Source organism: Chroicocephalus ridibundus, chromosome 5 (assembly GCF_963924245.1).
Source record: "Chroicocephalus ridibundus chromosome 5, bChrRid1.1, whole genome shotgun sequence".
In the NCBI taxonomy this organism is placed as follows: Eukaryota; Metazoa; Chordata; class Aves; order Charadriiformes; family Laridae; genus Chroicocephalus; species Chroicocephalus ridibundus.
Window position 1 is genome coordinate 77,775,842 of NC_086288.1, and position 21,035 is coordinate 77,796,876.

The window sequence follows — 21,035 nt, forward strand, 5'->3', positions numbered from 1 at the left end:
TTAATTGTTTCCACAGTTTTGGAAGTAAGATTTTCATATTAATACTATCAGAGGTAAAGACAACAGAGGGACGGCCTATGAAGTTTCATTTTTGTTTACAGAATGGTATTACATTCCTCCGCAAAACATATGCAAACTCTGTTAATTAGCCACACAACATTAGTAAGGAGTGAAAAAATACTATTACTCCTGCTTTATGGTTGGAGAGACAAATAAGATAATGAATTTGTATGGGTAATAACAGCAATTGAGTTCCTGAGAAAAATTAAGATTTCAGTGACTCTACCTCTGAGCTTTGTATCTCAAAGTAAAAGAACTGAAATCCAAAATGGGGACTCCATTCTCCATTGCCGACCTTTGCTGTTCATCAGTAATAGTTTCATCTGCTTTAAAATCTCATGTACCTTCGTGCAAACTTAAGATAGCAATCTTTTCAAGAAATAGCACATGATGCAGTAATGCTTGGTATCTTGCAGCCTTTAAACTTATAGTCACATAAAGTAATCCAAATGCTGAAAAGTAATGTAGCAAAGCATAAACACACATTAACATACACATAATTATTCATAAGTTTAATTAACTTTTTTTCGGGGAAAATTTATTGCCCCTCTGAACACCTGCAAATCGGTAAAGAGCACTGCTAAGAAACTATGAAACAGATGAAGAGGGGCAAGAAGTAAAAAAAGATGAAGGTGCATCTTTTTGTTGTGTCCAGTATAACCACCTACCAACCCTTGGTTCTGAAAATAACCTCCCAGTTGCAATGAAAGATAAAAATGAAACTGACTATACTCAGAAGTATTCAAACCTTTAAACTCACCTTGTGGATCCATCTTGTTAAGTATTTAAATATTCTTGTGGGCCCCAAAGCCCAGATTTTAAATCCTCTGAATCTCCCCGCAAGTTTTCCACAGTAAAGATTCCTGGACATCTACATTTCTGCCCATGGTACGGCTAAGCCTGCCTGTATTTTGATAGTTTGTGCCTATGTCAAGTCTAAATAATGGAATGTTTTTTCCTCTTAAAGGGGTCAGACGTATTATTTCTCTGACTTTGCCAGACTCCTGACCTGTGACTTTCCTTCACTCCCTTCCTTTTCTTGCAATTAGCTTCTTCTTTGGGAATGAAAAATGAAATTATAGGCAGCAATCAGTGTTTCTCAGAAGTGCTAGCACAAATCTCACTTTCATTTTGATGCTGCTGACTCTGTTGTAAATTAACTGGGTGCAAAAGGCATTCCCTACATCAGCACTTTCCCACAAGGTGACCATTAAAAAGCAAAGGACAGTTCCCATAATTCTCTCCTCACTTTAAACTTCCTAGTTAGATCAGGATATATCTTTGCAGAAACATGGCTGGGAGGACATTTGAACCTGGCAGAAGGCTGATGACCCTCACTTAAAATTGAAATCTACCACTGTTCTTGCAGTCCGAACACTCTTGGATTCTCAGCAGCATAACGTGTTGGGTCTTCTCAAGGTAAGTTCAGCTCCTGCATCAACTACACCTAACACATCTATTTAGAGCATGTACAATTTACACCTGCAGAGGAGGCGTAACTACAGATTAGCCTTCTGAGTTTACTAGGAAATTCCCACTTCATTGCCCTCCCTTTTGTCCCACCAGAAGTAAGGGGAGTAATTATTTTTATTTTACTTGCTAGAAAGAAATTTTGTCAACACCGTATTTTTGACTCAGCAGGATGATCACATGAGGACCCTGGGAAGATGTATCTCCCGGGAGATGACTTAAAGAACTTGATGTTTTATTCTCCCCCTTTGATGGAAGACTATTTCTTTTTTAGTCATGAGGATAGTGGACATCTTGTATTTTTATACCTTAGATGGTTGTTGGTTGGTGAGGTTTTTTAAACAAACAGACTCACCATTTCAGAAAAGGCAATTTTCTCCCTTGTGCTACAGGGGAAAGACAAACACAAATGCATGATTCCTTCATATGTGTCCCTGTGTTTTTGTTAAAAAAAAAGCCTACTCAAAAATCTGTAATGATTATGGAGAAAACACGCTATCCACACCTGCTGTGAAACAAAGCTGAGACATGCAAATCAACCACTGCTCAAAATAACATGATTATATTGGTTTCCTGGCCTGTGTGTATCACGCAACATAGCTCTATGGCAGAATTCATGTTCTTCAACACCAATAAATCCACGAGATTTTCTTCCAGCTACTGATTCAGCCTTAAAAGAACTTATTAAACAACTTTCTCCCTAGTGCTATGCTTCTGAATGTTAGCGAAAATTAGCTCAGTTATCTTCATGTTGAGCTGAACTGTGGCATACTAACACTACTTGTCTTCCCTCAACAACAACAAGGAGCATCGAATTTTCATCTTGCGCTCCAAGTAGAAGTAGCTTCTACAAATAAGCTTTGAGGATTTTTGTGCAAAATACAGGATATCAGACTTCATGATAAGACCTCAAAAAAAGAGGCTAGTGCCTGTTGTGAGAACCTGGAACACTTAAGTTTCTAATGTAAAACTTACTCTGACTACTGCTACCAAAGGTCAATACACAAATATGAAACTAAGTGACTTAAAAGTTGATGACGAAGCTGAAACTAGCCCTCAGCTTCAGAGTGTTGTTCTGTGAGGCTGGATGGCAGGGCATCAGGCATTTGTCAATCGGCTGTATGATTTCTCAGTTTTCCTCATGCAGTGGTGAGGGATAAACCCCACCGTAAGGGGAGGGTCTTGCTCTGACAGAGTCCGGTACATCCACGCTTACCTATCTTGCTGAAATCTGAAAGATTGTAGTAATCATCCCCACAAATTACTGAAGATGGCAATTACCTTCATTCATAAACCACCATTGTCAGAAAGGTAAGGTTTTTCAGCGCGCGGAGGAACTAAAACAGAAAACAAAAAAAACCCAAGAAGGGCTGGGTTACACCAAGTCAAACATAACACAAGAGGCTCGGCACTCAAAAACCCACAGCAGCCTCGCATGGGTCAGCCACACGCATGGTGAGGCGGGTAACCGGGGCAGAATGGCAGCCAAAGGGCCCAGTTCTTTATGTCCCCCCCTGTATGAGAGAGCACACTGAGGGGCCCGGTCCTCCACAGCAAACCCCCCACATCTCCTCACATATGGCGCTGGGCCCCCTCAGCCATGGCACCCTAGGCCTCCCCAGACATGGCACTCCGACCCCCCTCCGCCATGGCACCCTAGGCCTCCTCAGCCACGGCGTCCTGGGCCCCCCTCAGACATGGTGCTCCGGCCCCTTTCAGCCACGGCGCGGGGCTCGGCCTCACACCGCCTTCCCCTCATGGCCGGGAGCCTCCTGGCACGGCGGGGAACAGCCTGAGGGGGGTGTGGGGAGGGCAGCGGACACCGACTCACCGCCATAGCCCGCGCGCTGCCGCCGTTGGCGTTTGGACGCCGTGCCGTTAGGGGCAGGCGGGCGGGTTCCCCCGCCCCGCGCGGGAGGAGCCGGAGGGGCCGTGAGGCGATCGCGGAGAACGGGGGCCCTTCCTCCGCTGCGGGCCGCGCCGGGAGCCGGGGAAGGCAGGTCGGAGCGGGGTGGCAGTGGAGCGAGCGAGCGGCGGAGACGGTGGGTGGCGGTGGGCGGCGGGGCTGGGGGAGGGCGTCCGGGCCGAACAAAACGGTGGGGCAGGCCAGAGTCCGTCGGGGAGCCGGCTGAGGGAAGCAGGAGCTTCCCCACAGCCGGACCGCCTTCCCGCTGCGGAGCGAGTGGTGGTCAGGGGCGGCTCGCCCCCCGCCACGGCAGCGCCTGGCCTCCCGGACGCGGTGGGACGAGAGCGGCTGCCGGGCTCTCCCCGGAGGGAGACCGGGGGGGCTTGCTTTTCCTGAAGGTTAGGGCAAGGCAATTTGCTCATTTAGGCCTGTTTTTGCGGAGAAGCTGTCTAAACAAAAGGCGGGCGGGCGCATCCTGGCCTGTATCAGGAATGGTGTGGCCACCAGGAGTGGGGCAGTGACCGTCCCCCTGTACTCGGCACTGGTGAGGCCCCACCTCGAGGGCTGTGCCCAGTTTTGGGCCCCTCACGACAAAAAAGACACTGAGGTGCTGGAGCGTGTCCAGAGAAGGGCAACGGAGCTGGTGAGGGGTCTGGAGCACAAGTCTGGTGAGGAGCGGCTGAGGGAGCTGGGGGTGTTCAGCCTGGAGAAAAGGGGGCTGAGGGGAGACCTTCTCGCTCTCTACAGCTCCCTGAAAGGAGAGTAGCCGGGGGGGTCGGTCTCTTTTCCGAAGGAACGGGTGATAGGACAAGAGGAAATGGCCTCAAGTTGTGCCAGGGAAGGTTTAGATTGGATATTAGGAAAAATTTCTTCGCTGAGAGGGTTGTCAAGCATTGGAACAGGCTGCCCAGGGAAGTGGTGGAGTCCCCATCCCTGGAGGTATTTAAAAGACGTGTGCTGCTGAGGGACATGGTTTACTGTTAACTGGGCAGTGTTAGGTTAATAGCTGGACTTGATCTTAAAGGTCTCTTCCAACCAAAACGATTCTGTTTCTTATCAGTTGGTAGGTTTGAAAATAACACACCTTGCCTGTAACATTACGGAGCCTGGCAAGGCTGCTATCTGTGGTGGTGGTGGTGTGGTTAACAGGTATAGGTGAATTAATACCCAAGGGTGCCATCTACTCAGAATAATTTCAGGTCTCGCTGATTTTGCAGATTAATGCTGACTAACTAAAAGTCTGTTTGCTTTTGGAAGATCAGAATGCTGGCCCCGTGTCAGTGCTCTGCAAAGATCTCATCTAGACCAGAAGTAATGTGAAGGGCTGTCACAGTATTGGCATGCTTCCATCAGTGGTACTGACAGTAGTATTTAATAGTAGCGGTATTTAACTGGTATAAGGCCACACAGAAAGTGTAATGGTATGTTTCAAATGTTTTTAGTTTTTTCATACAGTCAGCTTCTATACTTCCCTTCCATTACTAATTAGATAGTTATCATTATAGATGGTAGAATGGAAAATTATTAACTTGCATCTCTACATTGGTAGCACAATGTTCCATGTATGTATTTATGTATGTAAAAATGCCTGCTTTGAATGCTTGACATTTTCTCTTGCAGTCATGTGAGGTGGAAAACTGTGCCCTTTTCTAATCTTTAAGGACATGCTTTACGATACTGGTTTCTGTTTTGGATGTGCATTTTAATACTGCTACAATCGTTGCTTTATAGCAGCTGACATACACTGAACATGTGTTGTCTTGTCTCCTGTGGTTTGCATATTTCGAGATACAGCTGGTAACTAGAGACAATTCAGTTATTTGCTTCCTTCCCTGTCTGAGAAGCTTTGGTATTATTTTTATCACTATGTCATTAATTTGCCTTGTTGGCTTACAACTCAAATAAATACTACTTTAAAAAGAAACCTGATGGTTCTTGTGGCAGTGGTGATATATGGTGATATGAATTTATTTTCATTAGGTCCAGGTAGAATAAGTAAATCTAGGCTGGAATGAAGTAAAAACATTGTTTTATTTATAATTTTGCTATCTAAAGAAAAACAATGGAACAACTGCATTTATATAAGGCAAAATATATTTTTGCTTTTATTGTTATACAGAGGGACTTTGGTCATTTTTGGTAGCTTGCTGAGCGTAGTTTTGGACCTTTCTGAAGCATATTATTTTTTGCTACTTGTTACCTATAAGGATCATTGTAGCATCATCTTTTTATTCGCTATCTCTGTCTCATAGGGTTTTTTAAAAACTTTGGGTTTTTTTTCAGATAAAATATTGTATAATGAGCTTCCTAAAACTGACAGAACATATTCTGCTAAATTAGAAAAATGCTGTTGCTCATTTCAGCTACTTATTTTTTAAGTTTCCTTACAGTGGAAAGCTTGTTTTACCTAAGCTTTCAGAGAAAAGAATATCAAGGAGCAAAATAACAATTTTAATTCAATTCTTAATACATTGTCCTGATTCCTCCCCCCCCCCCCCCCCCCCCATCCCTAAGAGCATGAGATCATCCTCTGCAGGGAAATGTATATTCTGCGTGACAGAACATGACATCATTGCATTACCTAAACCAAGCTGAGGCAATTCTTAGTAGTCTGTTAGAATCGGCACTGTCCTCTAGAGAGTGTTGCTGTTATGCTGACTAGTGCTTTGGAGCAGAAAACATACTGCCGATGAAAACGTGCATTTGAGTGCCTAGCAACAAAACAGATATCTCTTTGTGGATGTTTTTTATTCTTTAACAAAGTGCAGGTGACTTGGTGCATTAGGGCGCTCAGAAATTGATGGATATTAAAGGTGAGTTACAGATTATATTCTGAAGATAAAGCATGTGTATTTTAAACGGCTAACATATTACACCCAGTTTTTCTTCGCTATCTCTGTAGCTTCTGTAAAGACAAGCTCCAGTTGTGATGCAGTAGAATGCAGTAAGCTCTAACCATTAAACAATTGAAACTGTAGGCCGTGAACTAGGCTTGCAAAGGCTTTAGTAAGAAGTATTTTTATGATATGGTATTTCAAAATGTGTTTTACATTTTTCAGAAACAGAGTATTGTAGTTCATTGTAATTGTAGGTTTTGCTAGCTGCTACTTCAAATTTCATTGTTTCTTTGGCATTGTGTCAAGGACAGCAGTTTTAAATTTTAAGGTTGCAAAAGAGTCAAGGAGATAAGCGTTAATTTAAGGTCACTTAAATGTTGAAGATCTTCCTTATTGTTAGCAGCATGCATGTTATAGAAGTATTCAGTGGTCCCAGTCTGTTAGGTCTCCAGTTTGCCTACTTAATCAGCTGCTGTTCACAGGTGTTATTCCCACCAGTTTACTAAAACCAGTCCCTGATGGGATGGCTCATATGATAGACAGGAGGCGACCACAGCTCAGGTGGGCACACAGTTACTAGTTTGCACTAGCTGGTTCAGGTGCTTGCAGCACTGGCACTGCAGATCTTCACGGTGCCAGACAGTTGGGATTAACACCTGGGTATTTAGCAGAAGTTGAATTCCATGCTGACATGGCTACAGTGCTCTCGGTAGACCTGCTGGCTCATTTTGATAATGGAGTTGGGACGTGATACTGTGCTTTTTTATATGGTGTGGTTATTCGTTACGGTTGGCAGACAAAGAACAAACAAGGAAGAAAGTTCACCTTTTCCCTGTTTCTCCTATTAATCCCAGCCACAGTGAAGGGTTTGGGTTGTGCTTCTGCAGAAGAAGGAACAACCTGAGTTGTGACGGAATTGTGGGCCAGTCTGGTTGGATGTTTTCCTACAAAAGAAAGTTTTGATTAAAAAACGTGTTAAGCTGAGAAGTCAGGAAAGCTGGAAGCCAAAGCCAAGGATGTGGTAGGTCCCTACCACAAGGATGTGGTAGGGACAGGGTTGAAAGAGGTGTAGAAACTCCTGGAAGCTGGGTTTGTCTGGAGCAGGGGAGCAACTTCTAGCGTTCTTGTCAATGAAAACCACTCTTTCCACTTCACAGGGATCAGAAGCTCTGCTTTTAAGTTACAGCTGGGTGGACACACCAGTTGTCACTCTAGACTAGACTTTGTTGGTGGTGCTAACGCTCCCTGCCCAATGATAAGGCACATAGGGTTGGATCACTGTCGTGCCACAGGTCTTAGGTACTTGAATTACCCTTGGGGATTGTTTGTCTTTTTTCACATAGGGAACTTTTAAGGCATTAGACTTTGAAGTTAGGATGAATAAATCCAGATCATGGTGCTAGGCAGGCAAGTTCAGCATCATATATTAGTTCTTGCCCCATGATACTGTCTTTAAAGTTAATTTCTAAAATATAAAGCAATAATGTATTTTAGAAATTTTATTTCTAAAATATCAAGCTTATTTGGTACTTTGGTTTTCAGGAAATTTATAGATATGAAGAGACCTAATATAATAATAGTATGATGATGTAAGATGGCAGATACAGTTTGCCACCAAAGAACTAAGCCTCAAATAAGAATCTTCATCGCATCTGACCAGTAAATCTTGCTACTTAGTCTGATTGTGTATACATCCCTGTTTACCATAAGTAAATCTGCTAAGTAAGTTTCTTTAAAATTCTTGCCTTGTAGTGCGTTGTTTGTTTCTTGAGGTCTAAGCACTTACTTAACTTCTGAGCATTTATTACTTTGCCCTATCTGGCGATTTAACTTTATGATGCTTAATTCTTTTCTGAATCCTTAGTTAAAGGTAACTTGTGGTAATGTGTTCCATGAGTACACACAGAATAATTGGGAGGGAGGTTTATTGCTTTTAAATTGATTTCTGGCTTGGTAAAAATCATCATTTCTTGTCCTGTGTTCTGATCAAAAGTAAATAGCAGCCCACAGCACAGAGTTCATTTCATCAACTGTTTAAAGTTACGTCGTTGTGGTTTTATGTTATTTATATTGCCTTCAAATACACCAATTAGGACTGGATGCAGTGATGTTTCATTTGAAATGGAATGCAGAGAAATTATTATTTCTCAAAATAGTATGACCCAAAATCCAACTTCTATGTTAGTCTTTGCACATGTGTGATAACTTGTGTAGCTTGGTTTTGGATTTCAGTTTCTGTCATGTGGAGATGGAAGGATCCATATATGACACAATGTTCATAATACTAAAATGCTACTAATGCATGTAGAGACGTGAAAATATTTTAAAGATTGTTTTCAATTTGTTTATCTCTTATCCTGCTTTTTGTAGGCATTTTCAATTATTTGGTCACAGGGGTCTGCAGACTATTTTTCCCAGAGTTGTTTTAAAACGCAATAATTTAGAAAAATATTTCATGTTCTTCTTTCAAATATAAGATATATAGGGATTACACAAATGCTAATTTTTGCCTACCAATACTAATGCTCCTAGGCTAAAGTTAGTCAGTGTGAAAATCCCCTTTTAACATTCCTGTTTTCTCTATAATTCTAAAAAAAATTGCGCTCTCATTGTGTAAGGCTTTAAGGAAACCTAACAGAAATTAAGCAATCCAAAGGTATTATTTCATATGAAAATTAACTGTCATCTGTTTCTATTTTCTTATGTTTTCAAGCTGATAATTGAGAGCCATAATGTCAGACATAGGAGATGGACCACGTTCGGGGGACGATCTGACGGATGCAAAATCTGTTCCTGGTTCCAAAGGGTAAGTGAGGTACTTTTGGTTTAAGTCTTCAATTTAAGTCTTGAGGAATCTTGTGCTGTAACAGAAGGTGAGAGACATAGAAGCAATAATGCTAAAAGGAAAAGTTTCAATTATGGTAAACTATAATAATCGTAAACACCTATTAGAGTTGTTGTACTGACTTTGAAAATGTACAGTCACTGACAGAACAGGCCAATGTGTATGTACAAGGAACTAAAAAGCAAAACACGAGGTGCAGTTAGACAAGTGGTTAGCTGCTCTTGAAAAGAGACTTTTCTGTCTCACCATGGGCTAAATGTTCACACCTTTCCTTGCACTGCTTCCAGAGCTCACCTGAGCCGCAGCAGCCAATTCAGCTGCTTGAGCTGACCTGCTGTAGGGTTGTATGTGCAGAAGCACAAGCGCGAGGGAAACTTACAGGGGTGGAAGGGAGGACACGCAGGCCTGTTCTTCCTAGTGACAGCTAGTTGTTAAGCTGATGTGGCACTGTCATCAGATTACGCTCCCTCTGGCAACTTAATTTGTTTCTGAAGTCATTCTTTTTAGTATTTCAATTAAAATTTTATTTAAGAGCATTACAAACCTTTTTATTTGTAGAATACAATATGATAGCAGGCCCCAATCTTGTAACCACTTACCCATGTGCTTAAGTGAGAAAATCTATACTGACTTCAACATATATGGACTGAGTAAAATTGACAGCCATTGCAGAATCATGATGGGTGGTGTAGTTGGTGTGCTTGTTAAGGCAACATTACAGCTGCATATGAAGTCTTGGTCATTCTCTAGGTTTTGAATGTTTACTTGTGAAAATTCAATGCTAATATGGCTTTTGGTTAGAATTCAGAATAGATTTACAATCTCAGAGCTGATCTTGCCTCCAGGTACTTAGCTTTCATAAGATGAGGCGTTATCATTTTAGACACAGTTCTTCCTTGATTCTTTAAATTTTGAGCTTGTTACAAGTTGCACAGAAGGTTACTACAACTACAAATGACACTCTACTTTTTTTTTATTAAATTATTTGTATATACACACATTTTACCGAACTTGAAACAAAGTTTCATTTGAGAGCATAACTAAACAAAGCAGTTTTATTTATTTTAACCTCTGGACCAGTACAGTCTTCACTAATCTAAAATCAGATCTATCAGCTGATTTAACAGACATAACTTAGATTCATAGAATGGTTTAGGTTGGAAGGGACCTTAAAGATGGGATGGGACACCTCCCACTAGACCAGGTTGCTCACAGCGCCGTCCAGCCTGGCCTTGAACCCCTCCAGGGATGGGGCAGCCACAGCTTCTCTGGGCAACTTGGGCCAGGGGCTCACCACCCTCACAGTGAACAATTTCTTCTGAATTTCTAATTTAAATCTCCCCTCTTTCAGTTTAAAATTGTTACCCCTTGTCCTAGCGCCCCAGTCGCTGATCCAGAGTCCCTCCCCAGCTTTCCTGGAGCCCCTTTAGGGACTGGAAGGGGCTTGAAGGTCTCCCTGGAGCCTTCTCTTCTCCAGGCTGAACCCCCCCAGCTCTCTCAGCGTGTCCTCACAGCAGAGGGGCTCCAGCCCTCCCAGCATCTCTGTGGCCTTCTCTGGCCCCACTCCAACAGCTCTATGTCCTTCTGCTGTTGGTGCCCCAGAGCTGGAGGCAGCACTGCAGGGGGGTCTCCCCAGAGCGGAGCAGAGGGGCAGAATCCCCCCCTCGCCCTGCTGCCCACGCTGCTGGGGATTCAGCCCAGGCTGCGGGGGGTCTCTGGGCTGTGAGTGCACATTGCCAGCTCACGTCCAGGTTTTCACCCCCCAGCACCCCCAAGTCCTTCTCAGCAGGGCTGCTCTCCATCCCCCAGCCTGTGCTGATACCGGGGATTGCCCCGACCCAGGGGCAGGACCCTGCACTTGGCCTTGTTGAGCCTCATGAGGTTCCCATGGTCCCACTTCTCCAGCGTGCCCAGGTCCCTCTGGATGGCATCCCGTCCCTCAGATGTGTCAACTGCACCACTCAGCTGGGTGTACTTGGCAAACTTGCTGGTGGAGCTTCTAGGGAACAAGTAGCAAACCTTATCAGTTTCATTGGTTTTGCTAAAATAACTTTATTTTATTATTATTTTGAAACTAGAGAAGAGAGATTAGAAATTAACAGCTAAAGTTTGTCTGATTTCTATACAGAAAGAACCTACCTGCTAGCAAGTCTATGGACTCTGGGATTCTGCCGGACTACAGTTATAGAATGGATTATCCAGAGATGGGGCAATGTATAATCATAAACAATAAGAACTTCCACAGACACACTGGTACCACTTTCAAATTTTTAAGTTTTTTCCTTAATTTAGATAAATTAGTGGCATGTGTTATTCTTCAGAAATAAATATGCAGACCTGTTTTGATTGCAATCTAAAACTAAGTGTTTTGAAAGGCTGTGATTCATTTCAGCACATTCTTCCAAATATGCTTAGAGGGAACATGTTAGGGTATACCAGTGATGGGGAGAAAAATTGATAGGCACTACGAGTCCGTCTTACCTTTTAGTGATGACTTCTTTTGCAAATGAAATCCTTTTTTATGTTTTTATATAGATGGGTAGATAGAAAAATAAGGAGTACCTAAGTCTACAGTATAGGTACAGAGAGAAGGAGATGGCGTGCATGTATAACAGTGCAATGTTTCTTCCATTAGAGTGGATCTGGAATAATGGAATACTATTCCAGGCTGATACAGGTATAAGCGAGAAAAGAGTTTGGCTCAATCAGACCATGCCATCTATATCATGTAAAAAAATAACACTTTTCTCTTACATGTAGGAATGTCACCCCGTTCGGGTACAGATGCGGATGCCGCAAGTGTCAGAGAAGTTTTTATGAAGTTGGGATATAAAATAAAGATCAACAATGATCTTTCATGCGGGGACATTTTTAAACTATTGAAAAATGGTAAGTAATAATATGTTCGGTGTGTGTATTAAATTAACTACTGTTTCCAAATACGTCTTTTGCCCTCAAATCTCTTCTTCCGTGGTTCTTTTAGATGATATTTCACACCTGCCGGTGGTTTATTGCTAAGGATGACATGTACATCATAGTTTCTATGTTTATTCATCTTTGCTGTCTCTCCATCTTTTGTGCCATGACTGTTGTCTCCGTATCCTTTCTCATCTTCTAAAGAAGGCTGGAAAAAAGGCTGAAACTTAAATGCAGACTGGTTTATATTCTGACCCGGGGATCACTGAAGCTCTGTGAGTTGGAAAGAAACCTGCTTAATTGGGTAGAGGGGTTCTGTGCTATGTGCTTAGTGGTGTGGCCCAAGAGGTGTTCTGATCTGGGGGTGTTCAGATCAAGGGACCAGAACTGCAAGCGTGTGGACTAAATTACTGTTGTAGAGAAACAACTCATGTTCTGTTTGACTTGTGAAACAAAACACCCATCTGTCTAGTGAGAGCTTTGTACTACTGCTTGTGTTAGTCCTGCTTTGTTTGGACTTGGCCACATCTAGGCCAGTAAATTAAATGGTGCCTGGAGGTATCTGTAGCTCTGGAACAGAATCTAGTCTGTTCTAGATAACTGTTGGAAAGTTCTCTGGCATGACTGTGGCTCATGCCTACTAGCATTCTCCCTGACTCTTCCAGGTCACAGTTCGAGAGGAAGAGTGTTCCAGGGATTATTCCCAACAGCCAGTTAGCCTGCAGCAATCCTGTTTCCTTTTTTTTTCTTTTTTATTAATGTGTTTGCTAACATAGGCGTAGGTTCTTTAGTGCCAGTTAATGTTTATGCCAGAGCATGCTCCCAGGAATGGTTAATTTATTGGTACAGTTGCAGCCTGTCTGTTGACAGTAGCTGAAAGTGGAAAGGCCTCTGTCTTCCCTGTGGTAAAAGGCCTCCAAACAAACAATGTAAACTACAGACCACAGCCTAACTAGAGATTCCCAAAAAACAGCCTTTCCTGACTCCTCTAGATGCGGTGCTTGTCCATAGATTGTAGAAATGCCTGAGTGTGCATCTCTTGAGAAAAATCTAAATAGTTCCGTTTTTCCAGAGTAGAAATTAAGTGTTTTGGCAAACTCTAAACAGAAGATGTCTGCTTTTGGGACTGTTACACTTTTTATCTACAAACTCTTGCATCTTCTTGAGTTTCGCACTCGGAATTCCTTTTGGATCCTTTCTTTTAAATCATGTTTGTATCTTTTCGTGTATTTAAAAGAATCATCTTGGTCTTCAAGTACGATCCCTACAATGTCAGGCAACAAAAGACATCAGAGAATATCTGTTCTATGCTCCTTGCATACCACAAGATGGAAAAAAATATAAATCTACAAACACTTTATATCAAGCTTAAATGCGTTTAAGTTCAAAATTCAGAGGCTTGAAAAATCTTTCTAGACCTTGCTACAGGGCAACAGTGAGAGAGAGAGGTATAATGCTAGTACTTAGGTCCCAGCAGCAGTAACAACCTTCATGCTGCATTTAGTTCCTGTGTAATCCAAGTAGTTGAAGCATCTCTGATTAGAAGGAGAGGTAAGGCTTCCTCGTCCTTTCCCAAAACTGAGAACTTCCCATCAGTCCGATCCCAGATCATGAGACTGTTGCCCGTTACTGCATGAGCAAGGTGACCGGTCAGACTTGGAGACGCTGTGGGGACACTCTCTTTGTCTCCTCATGGTGTTCCTGGCCTAGTTCTGTGGCCGTGTCTTAGAATGGTGAGGGTTGGCCTTTAGTTTGGGGTTTTCTATGTCCAGCTTCCTGAAGTAAAGTAGGCTGGCTCCTTTTGCTCCTAAGTGAAAACTGGTTGGAGGTTTCTAAACGCGGGAATTAGAAGTCAAAGACTTCTGCCACCTAGGAAGCATCAAATGTTCGAAGCTTTTAGGGAATGCAAGAAGTTAAGATAATTCTCTTTTTTCTTTCAAGTGTCTGAAGAAGATCACAGCAAGCGAAGCAGCTTTGTTTGTGTGTTGCTAAGCCACGGTGAAGAAGGATTAATCTATGGCACAGATGGCCCTCTTGAATTGAAAGCACTAACGAGCCTTTTCAGAGGTGACAGGTGCAAAAGTTTAGCAGGAAAACCCAAGCTCTTTTTCATTCAGGTGATGTGCAGCTGAACAACGATCCTCAAATCAGCTGGATACTTAAAAAAAAAAAATAGTTTCCCTTTTAATTATTAGTGCAAAAAAGTTAATTATTTCTAAAATTGATTTAAATGGAATTACTTTGAGAGCAAGATTCTCTTCAGGTCTAAAAGTAGCACAGTCTGCCCTATTACATTGCATTATGCTAATTGAATGAATTAAGTAAAATCTTTTTGAACAGTAACCAATATTTTAGTGAGTTTCTGAATGCACGTTTGAACAAATATATTTCTTAAACCAAACTGTGTAGCTGATTTAAATAAATGCTAGTTCCTTTTGTTCTGAGTCTGTCTAATGGAAATGTGACATATAAATTTTTGTTATTTTTGCAGTGTTTTAATCTGGATAGTCTTAAAATGAAAAAAAATCAGTATTCTGATCATGATCACTGCCTTTATTTCTTTATTTTTTATTTTATTTTCCATTCTTCTTTCCACCAAATAGGCTTGTAGAGGGACAGAATTAGATTCCGGTATTGAGGCAGACAGTGGATCAGAGGAAACAATGTGCCAGAAAATACCTGTAGAAGCAGACTTCCTGTATGCATATTCTACAGCTCCAGGTCAGACTTGCAAAGGAATTTTTGTGCCTGAAATTGTATCTATATATCAGCTTGTACTGATACTGTAAATGACGATTTGCAGTTGTATCCAGTCAGTGGGTGACTACTTAATTTCATCTCTTTCATGGAAATACAACTTTTTTTTTTCCTGCGATTATTTTTCTTCCCTTATGTGATTTCTTTTTGAGGTAGTTGCTATTCTCAGTTCCTACAAAAAAAACCCAACAAACGCCACCAAACCCTGAATATACATCTTTCTCACAAGCAAACCCTCAAATTTTCATCTGCTATAAATTCAGTTAATCTGAGTCATGCAAATAATTTACAGCAGGAAGTAGAAGGTATTATTAGTTGTGAGAGAATAAAACAATCAGATATCTGTAGATGCATATACAGAAGTGACTGATAAATACCAGCATATTATTTGCTTATTGACTCTATTTTCATTGCATCCTTAAGGAAAATTAGTAGTGGCAGAGCCCTTCGTATGCCTTCTACATTATCAGTTAGCAGAAGTAGGTTCCAGTCTTTAATTCACACACGTAGTCCTGAAGATAGTGACACTGAAATCCATTTTGCATCTCGGCTCCATCTGTACTGTCACCTCTCCTTTGTATACAGGTACTCTGTAAAGAAGTAGTAAATGATTAGTGGCTAAGACAATAGTGGCAGCAGAAGATAGTTTTCCTGCCTTTTGATTTTGTATGTGCTTAAAGTTTTTCTTAGATTAGAAAAGATGGGAGGATTGGAAAAATCTTTTGAGTTGGAAATCGGGGAGATTATAAAATCTAAATTTTTCCGGGTTAGTAGTTTTGGGTTTGTACTTTAAAACATTGCTTGCTTTTGGAAACAATGCACCGTTGCTCTAATTGCTCCCCTGTCCTGTGTCAGAGGCTGCTACATCTGATCAATTTGACATCTCTCTTTTCCACAGGCTATTACTCCTGGAGGAATTCAGCTGAAGGCTCCTGGTTTATTCAGTCACTGTGTAAGATGCTGAAGGAATACGCAAGGAAACTTGAACTCATGCAGATTTTAACTCGTGTAAACCGCAGAGTGGCAGAGTACGAGTCCTGCTCAACTCGCCAGGATTTTAATGCAAAGAAGCAGATTCCGTGCATTGTCTCTATGCTCACCAAAGAATTTCACTTCCCTTGCTAAAAGAATTTCACCTTGGAATTTTTCAGTTCACGTTTTTATCTGTAATTTATATGCGATGTTAGTATGGAATACCACTTTTAAATCTTGAATTACTGTTCACTGCTGTGTGTGGCATAATGACTGGGTAGATATGTCCGTTACTAGGAGTAAAACGTAGTATGGCTGTGTTAGAAATGCAGACTTGAGTAGCTGAAGCGCAGGCAATTTTGAAAGTACTGCTCTGAGTATCTCAAAAAATTAGGCGGAGGAGGCTGAAGATCACTTATCAGATCTATTTGGTGCTATATTTCACTTCTGCCCACAGGAAGAAGATTCAGAATGCGATATGTTTACTAATGATGGTAATAGTGTTGTCGTACATTCCTTCTTAACTCCAGTTCTTAAGGTTTAGGTTATAAACTAACTTAAACTGGTTTTATAACTTAGGGCATAAACTGTGGAAAACAGCCATTGCATTTTTTACAGACAATTAGGAAGCACATTGAGAATACGGTCAATTTTTTCCTGATCATTTTATAACTTTTCATGTGGAGTATTAGCTAAAGCAATTATATCAACTCGGTACCTGTTTCGAAAAAGATTTTGTATTCTGACCTTTAAAGCTGCGTGACTAAAGGACCAGTTTTCCAAAATGTCTTTGGCTGCAGCTCCCTAAGGGGGGAGCTGTTGGGGCATATTTAGAGCTGGAAGAATTGGTGCAAAAGGAAGTCTACGTTATGAATAGTCTGCTTTCCTCTTTCTGGCCGTGAATAAGAGCAGGTTTGCTTTGTGCTGCGTGCGTACTACCTTTAATTTGTGTGGAAACATGGATTTGTGGTACTGGAGAAATTTCCCTTCTTAACTTTAATATCAGTTTGAGTTAATTACAAGACTTTAGCTAAAATATGTTAACAAATAGTAAATTTATACCTCGACTCTCAATTTTGTGCAACAGGCTTTTACAAAATTGTGAAACATTTTTGTTGATGTTTCAGATTGTGGCAGTCTTCTTAAGATCAGAGGAAGACAGAATGCTAAATGACTATAGGGTGCTGCAAAACAAGACCTAAAACTCTTTAAATTGCGTAGCATAAACAATGTTAGCAAATTGATGTTTACTTCCAGAGGCATTTGGGGTTTTTTTAACTTAAATTAAATACTGTTTCCTAAATTGTATCATGCTTGTCTCTGTGTATTATTGTTTAGGATCGGACAGCTTTTGCAAATTAATTTGAACTTTAATTATGTCCCTTTTTTCTCAGAATACTACTTTCCCTTTCCTTCCCCATCTGTCTTACCACCTGAAGTGTAAAAGAAGGTGGAAAAAAAGAAAAAAGATTGAAAAAAAAAGCACTGTATACCATATAACCAGGTAATACGAATAGTGATTGAGACATGGAGAAATGCAGGTTCAAAAGTTAAAGTAATTTTAAACACTGTAGATGAGTTTTCTGATGACTGCCTGGCGAATAGGAGGAATCTTGTGTGTCTCTTGTCGAAGTGCTTTGTGAGGGAGGGTTAGTCTATTTTAGCTAGTTGAAATTTCAGTTCTAGGCACATTTATTACCCCACGCTTCTGTTGGGAAACTAAATAGGCCCCTGTTAAACATACCTAAAAATAACACTTACAAAAACCTATACGTAGGTTTCTTCATGTAGGTTGTGAATTACAACAAGCAGCTGCACAGTTATATGTTGTAAATGACTGATGGGACGTCTGTTAATCTGCTTCAAAGTAATTTGGAATAGGAATGTTCCTTGAACTCTTAGTTATTTTGCTGTGAAAAGGAGTTTGCTCTTCCCCTAGATTAAATAGGTTCTAGGTCTTGATCCTTCTTGGTCTTTTAGAGGAAAAATGATTCTACATCGTTTCCAATTGTCTTTAAAATAGAGCAAAATAATATCAGAGCTAAGCTACAATGAGCAACTGGTCGCTTACGAAGAGGTAGGGATTAGGGAAAGAGGTAATACTCCTACCAGTCCTCTTCTCCTTGGGACACGAGCTGCATTTTATTCCAAGGCAGTAAATTCCTTCACGGTGCCAGGAGAGCTTCTGGGTACTTCTAGCTGAGGGCTGGTGTACCAGTCGATGGGACTCGTGGGTAGAGATGGAGCCTGTCGGAGAAGGGAGAAGGTTCTTGAACCCTCACTGGGTTTGGCAAGGAGGTCTGAGTAAAGCTGCGGAGATAAGCTCATGGTAACTGGGAAAATGTCATCTAGTCGAAAGGCTGAATTCGGCACTGGGGGATTGTAATAGAGTAAGCATTTAGGAAAGACATGAGGAAAACAGGACAGCTTAAACGGTTGTCTGTAGGGTGATGCTCTGAAATAGCTGAAGGCCGTAGTATAGAGGCACAATTGCCAGTTAATCATTGCTGTAGGTTTTTGGCTGGATAAATCTCAGAAAATTGGAAGATTACGGCAGAGGAGTGGAAGCAAAATGAAAGGAGGGATTGGACAACGTAATGGGAAGGAGGCAGCTGCCTTAGTTTGGGTGAAGCTAAATGAGGAAGGAACAGGTGACTTACGCTAAAAACCTGGCAGAAAGCATAAGTCAGTTTTGCAACAGGCTCCACTGGTAAAGGGGCAGTGGGACTATCTTTTTCTTGTTGGGTTATGTGATAAAAGCTCGTCTGCACTCCCACAGGAGCACGGAAAGGCAAGGGCAGGAGGGGAAGCTTCAGTAATACCCGGGGGTGGGTTGCAGGGGAAGAGCATTTGGGGATTGCACGGGATTTAGTATGGGATGTTTAGGGAAGGAACCAACGGCAGGGAAAGGGATGGATTTATGTGATTTGGGGAGGAACAACTGTGGGGAAAACAGAGGTGTAAGGGGATAAATAAGTGTGAGTAATTTGCTGGTCAATTCACTCGTCTGGCCATGCCCTGGCCTGACCAGCGCAGTCTGTCCTGACTTCTTCCCGAATTCTGCTGTACCTGTTCCTGAGCGGGGGCTCTGCCCTGCCCCGTGTACATGGGGGACTGAGCGCCGCCACCAGTAAGACCCCGGGTCAGAGCACTTGTGTCTCTATGGCACAGCGACTGGAGTGACCTGATTTATGGGCCGGCAGTGGGAATAGCACCCGGGGTCACGGTGGCCTGCGGTGCCAGCACCTGCAGCAAGTGCGGATCTGGGTGCCAGCAGCTGGGCTCTGTGTGTGTGTGCCTGCTGGGAACACATCCGCCTCATGCCGGTTGGACCTGGGGACATGCAGCCACAGCAAGCTTACCTCTCTTGGGCTGCTGGATACGGCCTGATATGTTTTTCTCCTAACACATATCTTTTGAAAAAACAATTTGGAGAAGACATACTGTCCGACAAACGTCTGAAGTGTGGGGGAGACACTGTGTTTTTTCCAGAAGGGGAAGGAAATCGGTATGTTAAATATGGAAACCTTCACAGAGACCAGTGGTGAAAGGCTGGGAGAAAACACTTGCGTGAAAGCGTTCCACAGTTTTGAATACACGAACTGATGGGAACAGTTCATCGCTTCCCAGGGGAAGGCCTTCACACCAAGGTATGGCTGCTGTTTCCAAGCCAGGCTGGGGAGCACACATCTGTGTTTTCACCTGATGATACACATATTTGCCCGTCCGAAAGGCTATTAAAAAGCCTGACCTTAGTATTTTGCTGATTTGAAAAGCCACCAGAACCACAAACCTTGCATACATCAATGATGAAATGTATGAGACACCTAATGATTTTTACTGTTTGCTTTTCATAGAATCATAGAATGTGTTGGGTTGGAAGGGACCTTTAAAGGCCGTCTAGTCCAACCCCCCTGCAGTCAGTAGGGACATCTTCAACTAGATCAGATTGCTCAGCTTTTGATCTTGCTTTTCTAGCAAAACTAAAAAAACCACAATTTTTTAATTTGTTTACAATGCATTTGATGCTAAGCAATGGAAGGATGAGGAAAATAAAGACCCAGGCTGAAAGCGGGGAGGCAATTCATGCTGCCTGGTTTATCCCAGGTCGGTTGCTCCCTTCTGGCTAAGCAAATCCTTACGCTGAATGCAGCCAGCCTGCCCTCTTCCCACAACAGCCTCCCCGGGTGCGTTTCTTAAATCTGGTTTTGTTAAATGAAAAGAAGGCAAGTCAACACTGATGTATCTAAGTCTCATGGAAACTAACTGTCCTTGAGAACAGAATCTGCGCTTTTGGTACTTTGCTTCACATCAGAAGAAAACCCATACAAATCACTCAAAATAAAAATTTAGGGGTGTTCAGCCTGGAGAAGAGAAGGCTCCGGGGAGACCTTAGAGCCCCTTCCAGTCTCTAAAGGGGCTCCAGGAAAGCTGGGGAGGGACTCTGGATCAGGGAGGGGAGCCGTAGGACGAGGAGTAACAGTTTTAAACTGAAAGAGGGGAGATTTAGATGAGAGATTAGGAAGAAATTGTTCACTGTGAGGGTGGTGAGCCCCTGGCCCAGGTTGCCCAGAGAAGCTGTGGCTGCCCCATCCCTGGAGGGGTTCAAGGCCAGGCTGGACGGGGCTTGGAGCAACCTGGTCTGGTGGGAGGTGTCCCTGCCCAGGGCAGGGGGGTGGACTAGACGGCCCTTAAAGGTCCCTTCCAACCCAAACTATTCCATTATTCTATAATGATACAGTTTTTAACAAGTTACTAGGCCTATTTTTACAGATAATGCATTCCTCTTGGAAGTATGTATGGTTTCTCTTTGCATTTTAAACTAAAATACTATACATTCGTATGCAATTTATATTTTTAACCTCACATTTATTTATTTTCTGCTAAAGCTAGGCAGTATGTGTATGAAATCACTTTTTAGAAATATTAACTGTATGAATAATAACGGCTAAATCATACCAGCAACAGCAACAGGCTTGTCCCTTCCTATCCTATAAGGAATGCTACTCATTAGCAGGGAAAAACTACCTTTCAGCTGCGTATTTCCTCCTGCTGATGACTGCAGGCAGCAGGGCAGTCACAGAACTGCTCCGGTTTTTTGAGATAACGAGGCGAGAGACAAATTTCTGCGTCATCGCCACAGGGTGTCACTGCAGATAGCCCAATAATCTCCGAAACTCACGTTTATGAGTCATTTCAAACCAAAACCAAAAGCCTCCTGAGCGAAGCAACCCTTTCACATCTCGCAGCGGTTGGTTGCTGTCTGTCAGCT

At 42.3% G+C, this 21,035-nt stretch overlaps 2 protein-coding genes across 8 annotated transcripts in view; one reads left to right on the plus strand and one right to left on the minus strand.

The window, feature by feature from the left end:
- Window positions 1-3,444, minus strand: part of PRIMPOL (primase and DNA directed polymerase) — a 19,448-nt gene extending 16,004 nt beyond the window's left edge. For 2 of the 5 annotated variants that reach the window (XM_063335316.1, XM_063335323.1), the window contains exon 1: window positions 821-900. In XM_063335316.1, coding sequence (XP_063191386.1) covers window positions 821-833 — 13 coding nt within the window. In that variant the 5' untranslated portion in view covers window positions 834-900. Of the gene's footprint in view, window positions 1-286; window positions 513-820; window positions 901-2,746; window positions 2,868-3,361 lie in introns of those variants that run through there. The other 3 variants (XM_063335319.1, XM_063335318.1, XM_063335317.1) reach the window with 3 other exon arrangements.
- On the plus strand, window positions 1,324-17,071 carry CASP3 (caspase 3). Of its 3 annotated transcripts, none has more exons than XM_063335328.1 (7): window positions 1,324-1,479; window positions 8,987-9,079; window positions 11,247-11,371; window positions 11,879-12,007; window positions 13,976-14,151; window positions 14,638-14,755; window positions 15,690-17,071. In XM_063335328.1, exons 2-7 carry the CDS (start codon window positions 9,006-9,008, stop codon window positions 15,914-15,916), a joined length of 849 nt encoding a protein of 282 aa, XP_063191398.1. In that variant the 5' UTR covers window positions 1,324-1,479; window positions 8,987-9,005; the 3' UTR covers window positions 15,917-17,071. The 3 variants fall into 3 exon arrangements, with proteins under 3 accessions (XP_063191398.1, XP_063191397.1, XP_063191399.1); XM_063335327.1 differs by lacking the exon at window positions 1,324-1,479 and adding an exon at window positions 3,452-3,572; XM_063335329.1 differs by lacking the exon at window positions 1,324-1,479 and adding an exon at window positions 3,468-3,530.
- Window positions 17,072-21,035: the final 3,964 nt, after the last annotated feature.